At 48.2% G+C, this 13947-nt stretch overlaps 1 protein-coding gene across 3 annotated transcripts in view; it reads right to left on the bottom strand.

Annotated features, from left to right (window-relative positions):
- Positions 1-13947, bottom strand: part of LOC121840214 (pre-B-cell leukemia transcription factor 3-like) — a 131483-nt gene that overhangs the window by 46945 nt on the left and 70591 nt on the right. For all 3 annotated transcript variants that reach the window (XM_042302712.1, XM_042302714.1, XM_042302713.1), the window contains exon 3: positions 153-394. In XM_042302712.1, coding sequence (XP_042158646.1) covers positions 153-394 — 242 coding nt within the window. The remainder of the gene's footprint in view (positions 1-152; positions 395-13947) is intronic.

Genomic DNA, 13947 nt, shown 5'->3' with positions numbered 1-13947 from the left:
TTATTGTTAGTACTATTATTATTGTTATTATTACTTTTATTATTATTATTATTACTATTATTATAATTACGTTTCATGCATTAAGGTTCACGCAGCCATATATCCTGAACAATGTAATGGTCAGTGTGACCAGGAAGTTAGTGTGTAATCACCTGCTCATATTTCTCCAGCTCTGTGTGGTAAATCTGTCTGATTTGCGTCAGCTTGGCCCTGTAGTCCGAGTGTTCAATGGAGTTCTCGGCTCCGCCCCCCGCTGCAGCGGCAGCTGCCGCAGCGGCCGCAGATCCACCACCTTTCTCTGGCCCGGACACGCCCTCGGCCAGCAGCATGTTGTCCAGCCTCATGAGCTGGGGGTCCGGAGGATCCTGCTCCTGAGCACCCCGGATACTGAGACCTGCCACGAAGAAGGTCACACAGAGGTCAGACTATCAGCCAACTCAGTCAAATAGCTGTAACTAGTTAGCATTAGCGGTCACACGTTAGCATTAGTGCTCAGTTGTTGTAGGGGAGGGTAAATATAAGGGTTTACCCACTTTTTTTTGCAGAAAAATACATTGAAAGTATAGGGAGCGTTACTTTATTCACTGCGAATACCAAAACAACACTCGTGGTCAATTTTAAGCATTACTGGTTACGTGTGCACAAGTTAGCATTAGCGACCATATGTTAGCATTACCTGTCTTGTTAGCATTAAAGACAATATGTTAGCATTATCTGTCATGTTAGTGACCATATGTTAGCATTAGCGACCATATGTTAGCATCATCTGTCATGTTAGCATTAGCGACCATATGTTAGCATTATCTGTCATGTTAGCATTAGCCTTAACCTATTAGAATTAGTTCTAACTCTTTAGTGAGAACTAAGTAAGCTAGCTAAAGCCAACACAGTCACGACCTTTGCAGTCAGAATAACAGAAAAGTAGCTGTTTACCTTAATTTGTATACATCCAGAACAATGAGCTAATTAATAATGCCCGATTTTCCCTGGCATAGCTAGAAAAGTTCGCCTTCTCGCCAGGACACTCGTCAACATTGACTGTTAATTACAAGGATATCATAATTGCATATCAAACACTAGGCTAGAAACTAGCTAAATAGCTCGCTAGCAAACCTGCCAATATGGCAACCGAATTCAAAACAAATATCAGTTGCTGAAAACAGCTGGTCAAACTAGAAACACTGGATAAATTCATGTTCATCACTCACCACGTTAGGTCATCAGATAATCCCCCCAAATATGTCTCTGCAAAAACAAATGAATACTAGCTAGCAAAGTTTTTTCCTCATTGGACCTGCGTTTACAATGTGTCCTATTTCAGTTTGTGTGGTTGTTGGTTTAGCTTTCTGTAACTTTGTAGGAAATACAGTCTGCAAGTCCCCATATCTTTTCCAACTCTCCCGTTATCTGGTTTTAATGTCCATTCTAGAATGCCTTTCTCACCAATCAGAAACGAGCATTCAACAATGCTGCAGTCTAATTAAGCAATAAGGCCCAAGGGGGTGTGGTATACGGCCGATATACCACGGCTAAGGGCTGTTCTTATGCACGATGCAACGCGGAGTGCCTGGTTACAGACTTTAGCCGTCATATCTTGGCCATATACCACAAACCCCGAGGTGCTTTATTGCTATTATAAGCTGGTTACCAACGTAATTAGAGCAGTAAAAAGAAATGTTTTCTCATACCTGTGGTATACGATCTGATATACCACGGCTGTCAGCCAATCAACATTCAGGGCTCGAACCACCCAGTTTATAATAGTCAATAGTCATCCCAGGAGAACCCCTGGTGTAGGCATACTAGTGTGTTTCATAATGGCAGGCCATCCCAAAGGCTTCAGACAGAAGACACTGGGTCATTGCTCAAACATAGCTAATTTAGACTTTGGCTTTGTAGCAACCCTTCCCTTTCTGTCCTCCTTTTTCTTTCCCCGTTATAGTGAGTCTTTCCACAGACTAAATGAGTCCACAGATCAGTCTTCATGCCTGGAGGCAGAGCCCAGAAACCACAGATCAGTCTTCATGCCTGGAGGCAGAGCCCAGAAACCACAGATCAGTCTTCATGCCTTGAGGCAGAGCCCAGAAACCACAGATCAGTCTTCATGCCTTGAGGCAGAGCCCAGAAACCACAGATATCAGTCTTCATGCCTTGAGGCAGAGCCCAGAAACCACATATCAGTCTTCATGCCTTGAGGCAGAGCCCAGAAACCACATATCAGTCTTCATGCCTTGAGGCAGAGCCCAGAAACCACGGATCAGTCTTCAAGCCTTGATGCAGAGCCCAGAAACCACAGATCAGTCTTCAAGCCTTGATGCAGAGCCCAGAAACCACAGATCAGTCTTCATGCCTTGAAGCAGAGCCCAGAAACCACCGATCAGCCTCCATGCCTTGAAGCAGAGCCCAGAAACAAGACCACAGGTAAGGGTCAATCTGTCGGGCGAAGGGCCAGCCTCAAGGGAAAACCAGTATCAATAGGAATAAGCACCTACACAAGTTTGAAAAGGAATACGTCACACACACACACACTCATGCAAGGACACACACACACACGCCACTTAAAGAGACAGAGATTTGCGACGGGCTGTAGTGGAGCGGGTCGAGAGCTTCAAGTTCATTGGTGTCCACATCACTAAGAAATGACTACGATGACTACGATGGTCCACACACACGACAACGCCTCTTCCCCCTCAGGTGGCTGAAAAGATTCGGCATTGGCCCTCAGATCCTCAAAATGTAATACAGCTGCACCATTGAGAGCATCTTGACTGGCTGCATCACCGCCTGGTATGGCAACTTATGACATACGCTGCAGCTACCGTTTATTATCTATCCTGTAGCCTAGTCACTTCATCCATCCTGTAGCCTAGTTACTTCATCCCTCCTGTAGCCTAGTTACTTCATCCCTCCTGTAGCCTAGTTACTTCATCCCTCCTGTAGCCTAGTCACTTCATCCCTCCTGTAGCCTAGTCACTTCATCCCTCCTGCCTAGTCACTTCATCCCTCCTGTAGCCTAGTTACTTCATCCCTCCTGTAGCCTAGTTACTTCATCCCTCCTGTAGCCTAGTCACTTCATCCCTCCTGTAGCCTAGTCACTTCATCCCTCCTGTAGCCTAGTTACTTCATCCATCCTGTAGCCTAGTCACTTCATCCCTCCTGTAGCCTAGTCACTTCATCCCTCCTGTAGCCTAGTCACTTCATCCATCCTGTAGCCTAGTCACTTCATCCCTCCTGTAGCCTAGTCACTTCATCCCTCCTGTAGCCTAGTCACTTCATCCCTCCTGTAGCCTAGTTACTTCATCCCTCCTGTAGCCTAGTCACTTCATCCCTCCTGTAGCCTAGTTACTTCATCCCTCCTGTAGCCTAGTTACTTCATCCCTCCTGTAGCCTAGTCACTTCATCCATCCTGTAGCCTAGTCACTTCATCCCTCCTGTTACTTCATCCCTCCTGTAGCCTAGTTACTTCATCCCTCCTGTAGCCTAGTTACTTCATCCATCCTGTAGCCTAGTTACTTCATCCATCCTGTAGCCTAGTCACTTCATCCATCCTGTAGCCTAGTCACTTCATCCCTCCTGTCTTCATCCCTCCTGTAGCCTATCACTTCATCCCTCCTGTAGCCTAGCAGTAGCCTAGTCACTTCATCCATCCTGTAGCCTAGTCACTTCATCCATCCTGTAGCCTAGTCACTTCATCCTCCTGTAGCCTAGTCACTTCATCCCTCCTGTAGCCTAGTCACTTCATCCATCCTGTAGCCTAGTTACTTCATCCATCCTGTAGCCTAGTCACTTCATCCCTCCTGTAGCCTAGTCACTTCATCCCTCCTGTAGCCTAGTTACTTCATCCCTCCTGTAGCCTAGTTACTTCATCCCTCCTGTAGCCTAGTCACTTCATCCATCCTGTAGCCTAGTCACTTCATCCCTCCTGTAGCCTAGTCACTTCATCCATCCTGAGCCTAGTCACCATCCCTCCTGTAGCCTAGTCACTTCATCCCTCCTGCCTAGTCACTTCATCCCTCCTGAGCCTAGTCACTTCATCCCTCCTGTAGCCTAGCTTCATCCCTCCTGTAGCCTAGTCACTTCATCCATCCTGTAGCCTAGTCACTTCATCCCTCCTGTTACTTCATCCCTCCTGTAGCCTAGTTACTTCATCCCTCCTGTAGCCTAGTTACTTCATCCATCCTGTAGCCTAGTTACTTCATCCATCCTGTAGCCTAGTCACTTCATCCATCCTGTAGCCTAGTCACTTCATCCCTCCTGTAGCCTAGTCACTTCATCCCTCCTGTAGCCTAGTCACTTCATCCCTCCTGTAGCCTAGTCACTTCATCCCTCCTGTAGCCTAGTCACTTCATCCCTCCTGTAGCCTAGTCACTTCATCCATCCTGTAGCCTAGTCACTTCATCCCTCCTGTAGCCTAGTTACTTCATCCATCCTGTAGCCTAGTTACTTCATCCCTCCTGTAGCCTAGTTACTTCATCCCTCCTGTAGCCTAGTTACTTCATCCATCCTGTAGCCTAATCACTTCATCCCTCCTGTAGCCTAGTTACTTCATCCATCCTGTAGCCTAGTTACTTCATCCCTCCTGTAGCCTAGTTACTTCATCCCTCCTGTAGCCTAGTCACTTCATCCCTCCTGTAGCCTAGTCACTTCATCCCTCCTGTAGCCTAGTCACTTCATCCATCCTGTAGCCTAGTCACTTCATCCATCCTGTAGCCTAGTCACTTCATCCCTCCTGTAGCCTAGTCACTTCATCCCTCCTGTAGCCTAGTCACTTCATCCCTCCTGTAGCCTAGTCACTTCATCCCTCCTGTAGCCTAGTTACTTCATCCCTCCTGTAGCCTAGTTACTTCATCCCTCCTGTAGCCTAGTCACTTCATCCATCCTGTAGCCTAGTCACTTCATCCCTCCTGTTACTTCATCCCTCCTGTAGCCTAGTTACTTCATCCCTCCTGTAGCCTAGTTACTTCATCCATCCTGTAGCCTAGACCATCCTGTAGCCTAGTCACTTCATCCATCCTGTAGCCTAGTCACTTCATCCCTCCTGTAGCCTAGTCACTTCATCCCTCCTGTAGCCTAGTCACTTCATCCCTCCTGTAGCCTAGTCACTTCATCCCTCCTGTAGCCTAGTCACTTCATCCCTCCTGTAGCCTAGTCACTTCATCCATCCTGTAGCCTAGTCACTTCATCCCTCCTGTAGCCTAGTCACTTCATCCCTCCTGTAGCCTAGTCACTTCATCCATCCTGTAGCCTAGTCACTTCATCCCTCCTGTAGCCTAGTCACTTCACCCATCCTGTAGCCTAGTCACTTCATCCCTCCTGTAGCCTAGTCACTTCATCCCTCCTGTAGCCTAGTCACTTCATCCCTCCTTCCTAGTCACTTCATCCCTCCTGTAGCCTAGTTACTTCATCCCTCCTGTAGCCTAGTTACTTCATCCCTCCTGCCTAGTCACTTCATCCATCCTGTAGCCTAGTCACTTCATCCCTCCTGTTACTTCATCCCTCCTGTAGCCTATTACTTCATCCCTCCTGTAGCCTAGTTACTTCATCCCTCCTGTAGCCTAATACTTCATCCATCCTGTAGCCTAGTTACTTCATCCATCCTGTAGCCTAGTCACTTCATCCATCCTTGCCTAGTCACATCCCTCCTGTAGCCTAGTCACTTCATCCCTCCTGTAGCCTAGTCACTTCATCCCTCCTGTAGCCTAGTCACTTCATCCATCCTGTAGCCTAGTCACTTCATCCCTCCTGTAGCCTAGTTACTTCATCCATCCTGTAGCCTAGTTACTTCATCCCTCCTGTAGCCTAGTTACTTCATCCATCCTGTAGCCTAGTTACTTCATCCCTCCTGTAGCCTAATCACTTCATCCCTCCTGTAGCCTAGTTACTTCATCCATCCTGTAGCCTAGTCACTTCATCCATCCTGTAGCCTAGTCACTTCATCCCTCCTGTAGCCTAGTCACTTCATCCCTCCTGTATCACTTCATCCCTCCTGTAGCCTAGTCACTTCATCCCTCCTGTAGCCTAGTCACTTCATCCATCCTGTAGCCTAGTCACTTCATCCCTCCTGTCCATCACTTCATCCATCCTGTAGCCTAGTCACTTCATCCCTCCTGTAGCCTAGTTACTTCATCCATCCTGTAGCCTAGTTACTTCATCCATCCTGTAGCCTAGTCACTTCATCCATCCTGTAGCCTAGTCACTTCATCCCTCCTGTAGCCTAGTTACTTCATCCATCCTGTAGCCTAATCACTTCATCCCTACCCATCAAATACAATACCATTTGATTTGTCACAATGAGACGAACACAACAAGTGTTGACTTTACCGTGAAATGCTTTACTTACGAGGCCTTTCGCAACAATGCAATTCAAAAGTAAGAACATCTACAAATTCTGTAGATAAGAAGAAAATAGTAACACAATAAAATAACAATAACGAGGCTATATACAGGCTATAGAAAATAATATTCAGAACATTAGGAGTGCGATAGAACCACTTTATAACCTGCTTTTCTACTGTAGGGCCTGGAGGCACAGCTGGAAACAACTGTTATTACCAAGGCCATTTGTCATGTCTTTCAGACAGTGGGAAAAGCTTGGTGAACGGTAGCTGAAACTAAGCTCCATTCCTTTAGTAACATTTCAACCATGTTGACTCCAGGGCAAGACACACACCTTCTGTGCACAGGCTCACAAACGGTCAGCCCGCGTCTTTGTGTGTTTGACGTTGAGTGTGTGAAGTGTGTGTGTGTGTGTCGGTGCCACTGATCCGAGGAGGCTTGAAGACAGGGCGGGTCGCACTCCCGAAAGCTGCGTCGCCACGGTGAACAATATCTCAGCGCTCCATTGACCGCGCCGCAGTCCCATCCGAGCCCGAGAACAAACAACCGTCGCGCCAAACTCCGCGTATTGCTTTCACATCAACTGATATCACCACCTCATCCGCGAAACACACCGACAACTGACCACCAACACCTCTTTTTGATTCACTCTCAAGTCACAAGCAGTAGATGTGTGAAGGGGCTGAATGTCAGAAGGTGTAAGGATTGGCTTCACAGTCCATACACTCTTTAAAAAAGGGTTCTGCGGCTGTCCCCATATGAGAAACCTTTTTGGTTCCAGGGAGAACCCTCTGTGGAAAGGATTCTACATGGTACCCAAAAGGGTTCTACCTAGAACCAAAATGGGTTCTTCAAAGGGTTCTCTCCTATGGAGACAGCCAAAGAACCATTTTTGGTTCTAGATAGCAAATTGTTTTGGGCAAATAAAATAATGTCCTAACCACAGATGGCCCTAATGAAACACAGAACAAACTAAAAAACAAAACAGAGCTAATGCTTGTATGTAGCTTCCGATGCTCTTCTCTGTGTTCCCCCACCCCCCTCCTGCTCCCAGGTAATGCTGCAGCCGCTAGCAGGGTTGAGTGGCTACCCAGGGGCTGATTTTCATGTCACCTATATTAACTGTAACACACAGGCCCACTGTGCCTTTCCACCTCCATCCAGCTGTCACTTTCACTCCTCTCATTGTTGGAATAGGAGGGATTTTGTGTGTGTTTGTGTGTGTGTGTGTGTGTGTTTCTTTGGTTTTACTGTCCTTGTGGGAACTAGAAGTCCTCACAAGGATAGTAAAAACTAGGAAAATTGGGGAAATCTTTCTGGTCCCCCACAAGAAAAAAAAAAAAATACTATTTTAGGTTTACATTGACATTTTAGTCAATTAGCAGACGTTCTTATCCAGAGCAACATACAGTTGTGAGTGCATACATTGCAAGCGTCATACTCTACCATCTGAGCCAGTGTGTGTGTGTGTATGTGTGAGACAGAGGTGACTTACACTAGTTCAAACCAATTGTTGGGCATTCAATATATTTCATTCACAATTGTGCTCGAATATCAAAACATTATAAAAATGAACGGAAAAACGACACTTTTAATGCAATAAAAAACATAAGTGTAAATCTAGAATTTTACCGTTCACATCAGCACACATCAGTCCTCAGTAAAGAAACCGTTTCAGCACACTATTTCCCTCATAATTCATCGTCTACAATGGTATCTCTCCTTTCTCCTCTTGAATCTCTCATTCCATTTCACTCTTAGCCTCAGTCCTCGCTAAGGAAAAGGTAGTGGTGTGATTCAAAAAAAATATATATATATTTTAATTCAGACCCCCCCAGGCAAATGATGCAAATTCAGAAGTGGAGAGATTCTCCTGGAATAGCCAGAGGCAACTCCTCTCCACTAGCCAGCTCCAACACTTAGAAAAGCCCTGATTAGTAGGCAGTATATTGAATGAAACCAGGTCACACTGCTGTGGAGCTGGTCCCGGAGATGTCGTGAGATGAATGCATACGGACATACATACATAAAGAATACAATTTAGTACTACACGCATGGATTGTGTGGAGGAGGATTTGTACAGGACTGTATAAATCATTTCACGGAGGGGAGGAGTGCACGGTGCTGATTTTGTGTTCTGTAATCATTATTTTTATTTTATTGCAGAGGAACAAGGGCTTGGGGTTGTTTGGTTGTGTTGCTGTGTATATGTGAATGAAATGAGTCGATGGGTTTGGTTGGCTTTATGTGTGGATTGTTATGTGTGTGTGAGTGTGTGTGTGTGTGTGTGCACTTTCATTAAAAGCATCAGAGCCAGGCTGCAGCTCATTGTGATGTGGTGAGATCCCTTACAGCGTGACATTCACAGACAACCAGCTGACAGACCCTTACAGCTCCACATTCACAGACAACCAGCTGACAGACCCTTACAGCTCCACATTCACAGACAACCAGCTGACAGACCCTTACAGCTCCACATTCACAGACAACCAGTGACAGACCCTTACAGCTCCACATTCACAGACAACCAGCTGACAGACCCTTATAGCTCCACATTCACAGACAACCAGCTGACAGACCCTTACAGCTCCACATTCACAGACAACCAGTTGACAGACCCTTACAGCTCCACATTCACAGACAACCAGTTGACAGACCCTTACAGCTCCACATTCACAGACAACCAGCTGACAGACCCTTACAGCTCCACATTCACAGACAACCAGCTGACAGACCATTGCCATGATTTGGTTTGAGCGCATTCACAGAAAAAAAAAAAAAGCCTGCTGTACACACAACACACACACACACACACACACACACACACACACACACACACACACACACACCGCCTGAGGGAGAGGGAGCCCATTCTCTCCCATAATAAAGGACAATCCAACTACAATTCAGAGTTTCCCCACCGCTTCGGGTCTGTGAAACAAACCCCGGCCAGACCTATACAGCACCAATTACCAGACTGGAGACTGCAGCTGATCTGAAGGTCTGTCTACATACTGTGTATCCATCATCTCTCTCTCTCCTCTCCTCCTCTCCTCTCCCTCGCTCTCTCCTCTCCTCTCTCCTCTCCCTCGTTCTCTCTCCTCTTTCTCATCCTTCTACTCATATCTCTCTCTGCTCTATCCTTCCTCCTCTACTCTCTCTCTCATCTCACTCTGCTCTATCCTTCCTCCTCTACTCTCTCTGGCTCTCTCTGGCTCTCTCCAAATGGAAAATAATTTCTGTCATCCTTAGGGAGCAGTAAGAATAGAAAATGGTGTGGTTACAGTAAGGATAGACTATGGTGTGGTAACAGTAAGGATAGACTATGGTGTGTTTACAGTAAGGATAGACTATGGTGTGTTTACAGTAAGGATAGACTATGGTGTGGTAACAGTAAGGATAGACTATGGTGTGTTTACAGTAAGGATAAACTATGGTGTGTTTACAGTAAGGATAGACTATGGTGTGTTTACAGTAAGGATGGACTATGGTGTGTTTACAGTAAGGATGGACTATGGTGTGTTTACAGTAAGGATGGACTATGGTGTGGTTACAGTAAGGATAGACTATGGTGTGTTTACAGTAAGGATAGACTATGGTGTGGTTACAGTAAGGATGGACTATGGTGTGTTTACAGTAAGGATGGACTATGGTGTGGTTACAGTAAGGATAGACTATGGTGTGTTTACAGTAAGGATAGACTATGGTGTGTTTACAGTAAGGATAGACTATGGTGTGTTTACAGTAAGGATGGACTATGGTGTTTACAGTAAGGATGGACTATGGTGGACTATGGTGTGTTTACAGTAAGGATGGACTATGGTGTGGTTACAGTAAGGATGGACTATGGTGTGTTTACAGTAAGGATGGACTATGGTGTGTTTACAGTAAGGATAGACTATGGTGTGTTTACAGTAAGGATGGACTATGGTGTGTTTACAGTAAGGATGGACTATGGTGTGTTTACAGTAAGTATAGACTATGGTGTGTTTACAGTAAGGATAGACTATGCTGTGTTTACAGTAAGTATAGACTATGGTGTGGTTACAGTAAGTATAGACTATGGTGTGGTTACAGTAAGGATAGACTATGGTGTGGTTACAGTAAGTATAGACTATGGTGTGGTTACAGTAAGGATAGACTATGGTGTGGTTACAGTAGTTACAGTAAGGATAGACTATGGTGTGTTTACAGTAATGATAGACTATGGTGTGGTTACAGTAAGGATAGACTATGGTGTGGTTACAGTAAGTATAGACTACGGTGTGTTACTCTGGCCTTTGGTTGCGTTACCCTGGCCTTTGGTTGCGTTACCCTGGCCTTTGGTTGCGTTACCCTGGCCTTTGGTTGCGTTACCCTGGCCTTCGGTTGCGTTACCCTGGCCTTCGGTTGCGTTTACCCTGGCCTTCGGTTGCGTTACCCTGGCCTTCGGTTTCTCCAACTTTTTTTTCAGTTGTAAGTTTCGGTACATTCACTCCAGCAACATTGCACCCTGCATACCACTGCCTCTGAAGCTAAACAGGGTCGGTCCTGGTTATACCTGGATGGGGGACCAGATGTATCTGGAAGTGGAGAAAAGTGTGTGTGTGTGAGACATTGGGAGATGACCTGAGTGGACCATGCTTAATTAGTTGCTCTATGCTACTCATCTATAAGTAGATTAATCTCCCCATTATTGCCACCATCGACCATTTAAAGCCCTCAGCCCAGCTCCTTACTGTTCCTCCAGCCTCTACAGCCCAGCTCCTTGCTGTTCCTCCAGCCTCTACAGTCCAGCTCCTTACTGTTCCTCCAGCCTCTACAGCCCAGCTCCTTACTGTTCCTCCAGCCTCTACAGCCAGCTCCTTGCTGTTCCTCCAGCCTCTACAGTCCAGCTCCTTACTGTTCCTCCAGCCTCTACAGTCCAGCTCCTTACTGTTCCTCCAGCCTCTACAGCCAGGCTCCTTGCTGTTCCTCCAGCCTCTACAGCCCAGCTCCTTGCTGTTCCTCCAGCCTCTACAGTCCAGCTCCTTACTGTTCCTCCAGCCTCTACAGTCCAGCTCCTTACTGTTCCTCCAGCCTCTACAGCCAGGCTCCTTGCTGTTCCTCCAGCCTCTACAGCCCAGCTCCGTACTGTTCCTCCAGCCTCTACAGCCCAGCTCCGTACTGTTCCTCCAGCCTCTACAGTCCAGCTCCTTACTGTTCCTCCAGCCTCTACAGCCCAGCTCCTTGCTATTCCTCCAGCCTCTACAGTCCAGCTCCTTGCTGCTCCTCCAGCCTCTACAGCGCAGCCCCTTACTGTTCCTCCAGCCTCTACAGTCCAGCTCCTTACTGTTCCTCCAGCCTCTACAGCCCAGCTCCTTACTGTTCCTCCAGCCTCTACAGCCAGCTCCTTGCTGTTCCTCCAGCCTCTACAGCCCAGCTCCTTGCTGTTCCTCCAGCCTCTACAGCCCCAGCCTCTACTGTTCCTCCTCCAGCCTCTACAGCCCAGCTCCTTGCTGTTCCTCCAGCCTCTACAGCGTAGCTCCTTGCTGTTCCTCCAGCCTCTACAGACCAGCTCCTTGCTGTTCCTCCAGCCTCTACAGCCCAGCTCCTTACTGTTCCTCCAGCCTCTACACCCCAGCTCCTTACTGTTCCTCCAGCCTCTACAGCCCAGCTCCTTACTGTTCCTCCAGCCTCTACAGTCCAGCTCCTTACTGTTCCTCCAGCCTCTACAGCCCAGCTCCTTGCTGTTCCTCAAGGCTCTACACCCCAGCTCCTTACTGTTCCTCCAGCCTCTACAGTCCAGCTCCTTGCTGTTCCTCCAGCCTCTACAGCGTAGCTCCTTGCTGTTCCTCCAGCCTCTACAGCGTAGCACCTTACTGTTCCTCCAGCCTCTACAGCCCAGCTCCTTACTGTTCCTCCAGCCTCTACTGGCCAGTTCCTTGCTGTTCCTCCAGCCTCTACATCCCAGCTCCTTACTGTTCCTCCAGCCTCTACAGTCCAGCTCCTTATTTTTCCTCCAGCCTCTACAGTCCAGCTCCTTACTGTTCCTCCAGCCTCTACAGCGTAGCCCCTTACTGTTCCTCCAGCCTCTACAGCCCAGCTCCTTACTGTTCCTCCAGCCTCTACAGCCCAGCTCCTTGCTGTTCCTCCAGCCTCTACAGCCCAGCTCCTTGCTGTTCCTCCAGCCTCTACAGCCCAGCTCCTTACTGTTCCTCCAGCCTCTACAGCGTCCAGCTCCTTACTGTTCCTCCAGCCTCTACAGCCCAGCTCCTTGCTGTTCCTCCAGCCTCTACAGTCCAGCTCCTTGAAGTTCCTCCAGCCCCTACAGCCCAGATCCTTGCTGTTCCTCCAGCCTCTACACCCCAGCTCCTTACTGTTCCTCCAGCCTCTACAGCCCAGCTCCTTACTGTTTCTCCAGCCTCTACAGCCCAGTTCCTTGCTGTTCCTCCAGCCTCTACAGCCCAGCTCCTTACTGTTCCTCCAGCCTCTTCACCCCAGCTCCTTGCTGTTCCTCCAGCCTCTACAGCCCAGCTCCTTACTGTTCCTCCAGCCTCTACAGTCCAGCTCCTTACTGTTCCTCCAGCCTCTACAGTCCAGCTCCTTACTGTTCCTCCAGCCTCTACAGTCCAGCTCCTTACTGTTCCTCCAGCCTCTACAGCGTAGCTCCTTACTGTTCCTCCAGCCTCTACAGTCCAGCTCCTTGCTGTTCCTCCAGCCTCTACAGCCCAGCTCCTTGCTGTTCCTCCAGCATCTACAGTCCAGCTCCTTGCTGTTCCTCCAGCCTCTACAGCCCAGCTCCGTACTGTTACTCCAGCCTCTACAGCCCAGCTCCGTACTGTTCCTCCAGCCTCTACAGTCCAGCTCCTTACTGTTCCTCCAGCCTCTACAGCCCAGCTCCTTGCTGTTCCTCCAGCCTCTACACCCCAGCTCCTTACTGTTCCTCCAGCCTCTACAGTCCAGCTCCTTGCTGTTTCTCCAGCCTCTACAGCGTAGCTCCTTGCTGTTCCTCCAGCCTCTACAGACCAGCTCCTTACTGTTCCTCCAGCCTCTACAGCCCAGCTTTGCTGTTCCTCCAGCCTCTACAGTCCAGCTCCTTACTGTTCCTCCAGCCTCTACAGCGTAGCTCCTTGCTGTTCCTCCAGCCTCTACAGCCCAGCTTTGCTGTTCCTCCAGCCTCTACAGTCCAGCTCCTTACTGTTCCTCCAGCCTCTACAGCCCAGCTTTGCTGTTCCTCCAGCCTCTACAGACCAGCTCCTTACTGTTCCTCCAGCCTCTACAGCCCAGCTTTGCTGTTCCTCCAGCCTCTACAGTCCAGCTCCTTACTGTTCCTCCAGCCTCTACAGCCCAGCTTTGCTGTTCCTCCAGCCTCTACATCCCAGCTTTGCTGTTCCTCCAGCCTCTACAGTCCAGCTCCTTACTGTTCCTCCAGCCTCTACAGCCCAGCTTTGCTGTTCCTCCAGCCTCTACAGTCCAGCTCCTTACTGTTCCTCCAGCCTCTACATCCCAGCTTTGCTGTTCCTCCAGGCTCTACACCCAGCTCCTTACTGTTCCTCCAGCCTCTACAGTCCAGCTCCTTACTGTTCCTCCAGCCTCTACAGCCCAGCTTTGCTGTTCCTCCAGCCTCTACAGACCAGCTCCTTACTGTTC

The sequence above is a fragment of the Oncorhynchus tshawytscha genome, linkage group LG20 (genome assembly GCF_018296145.1).
Source record: "Oncorhynchus tshawytscha isolate Ot180627B linkage group LG20, Otsh_v2.0, whole genome shotgun sequence".
NCBI classification, from domain to species: domain Eukaryota; kingdom Metazoa; phylum Chordata; class Actinopteri; order Salmoniformes; family Salmonidae; genus Oncorhynchus; species Oncorhynchus tshawytscha.
Note: the sequence above shows the minus strand (reverse complement) of the source record. Positions and strands in the feature narration are given on the sequence as shown.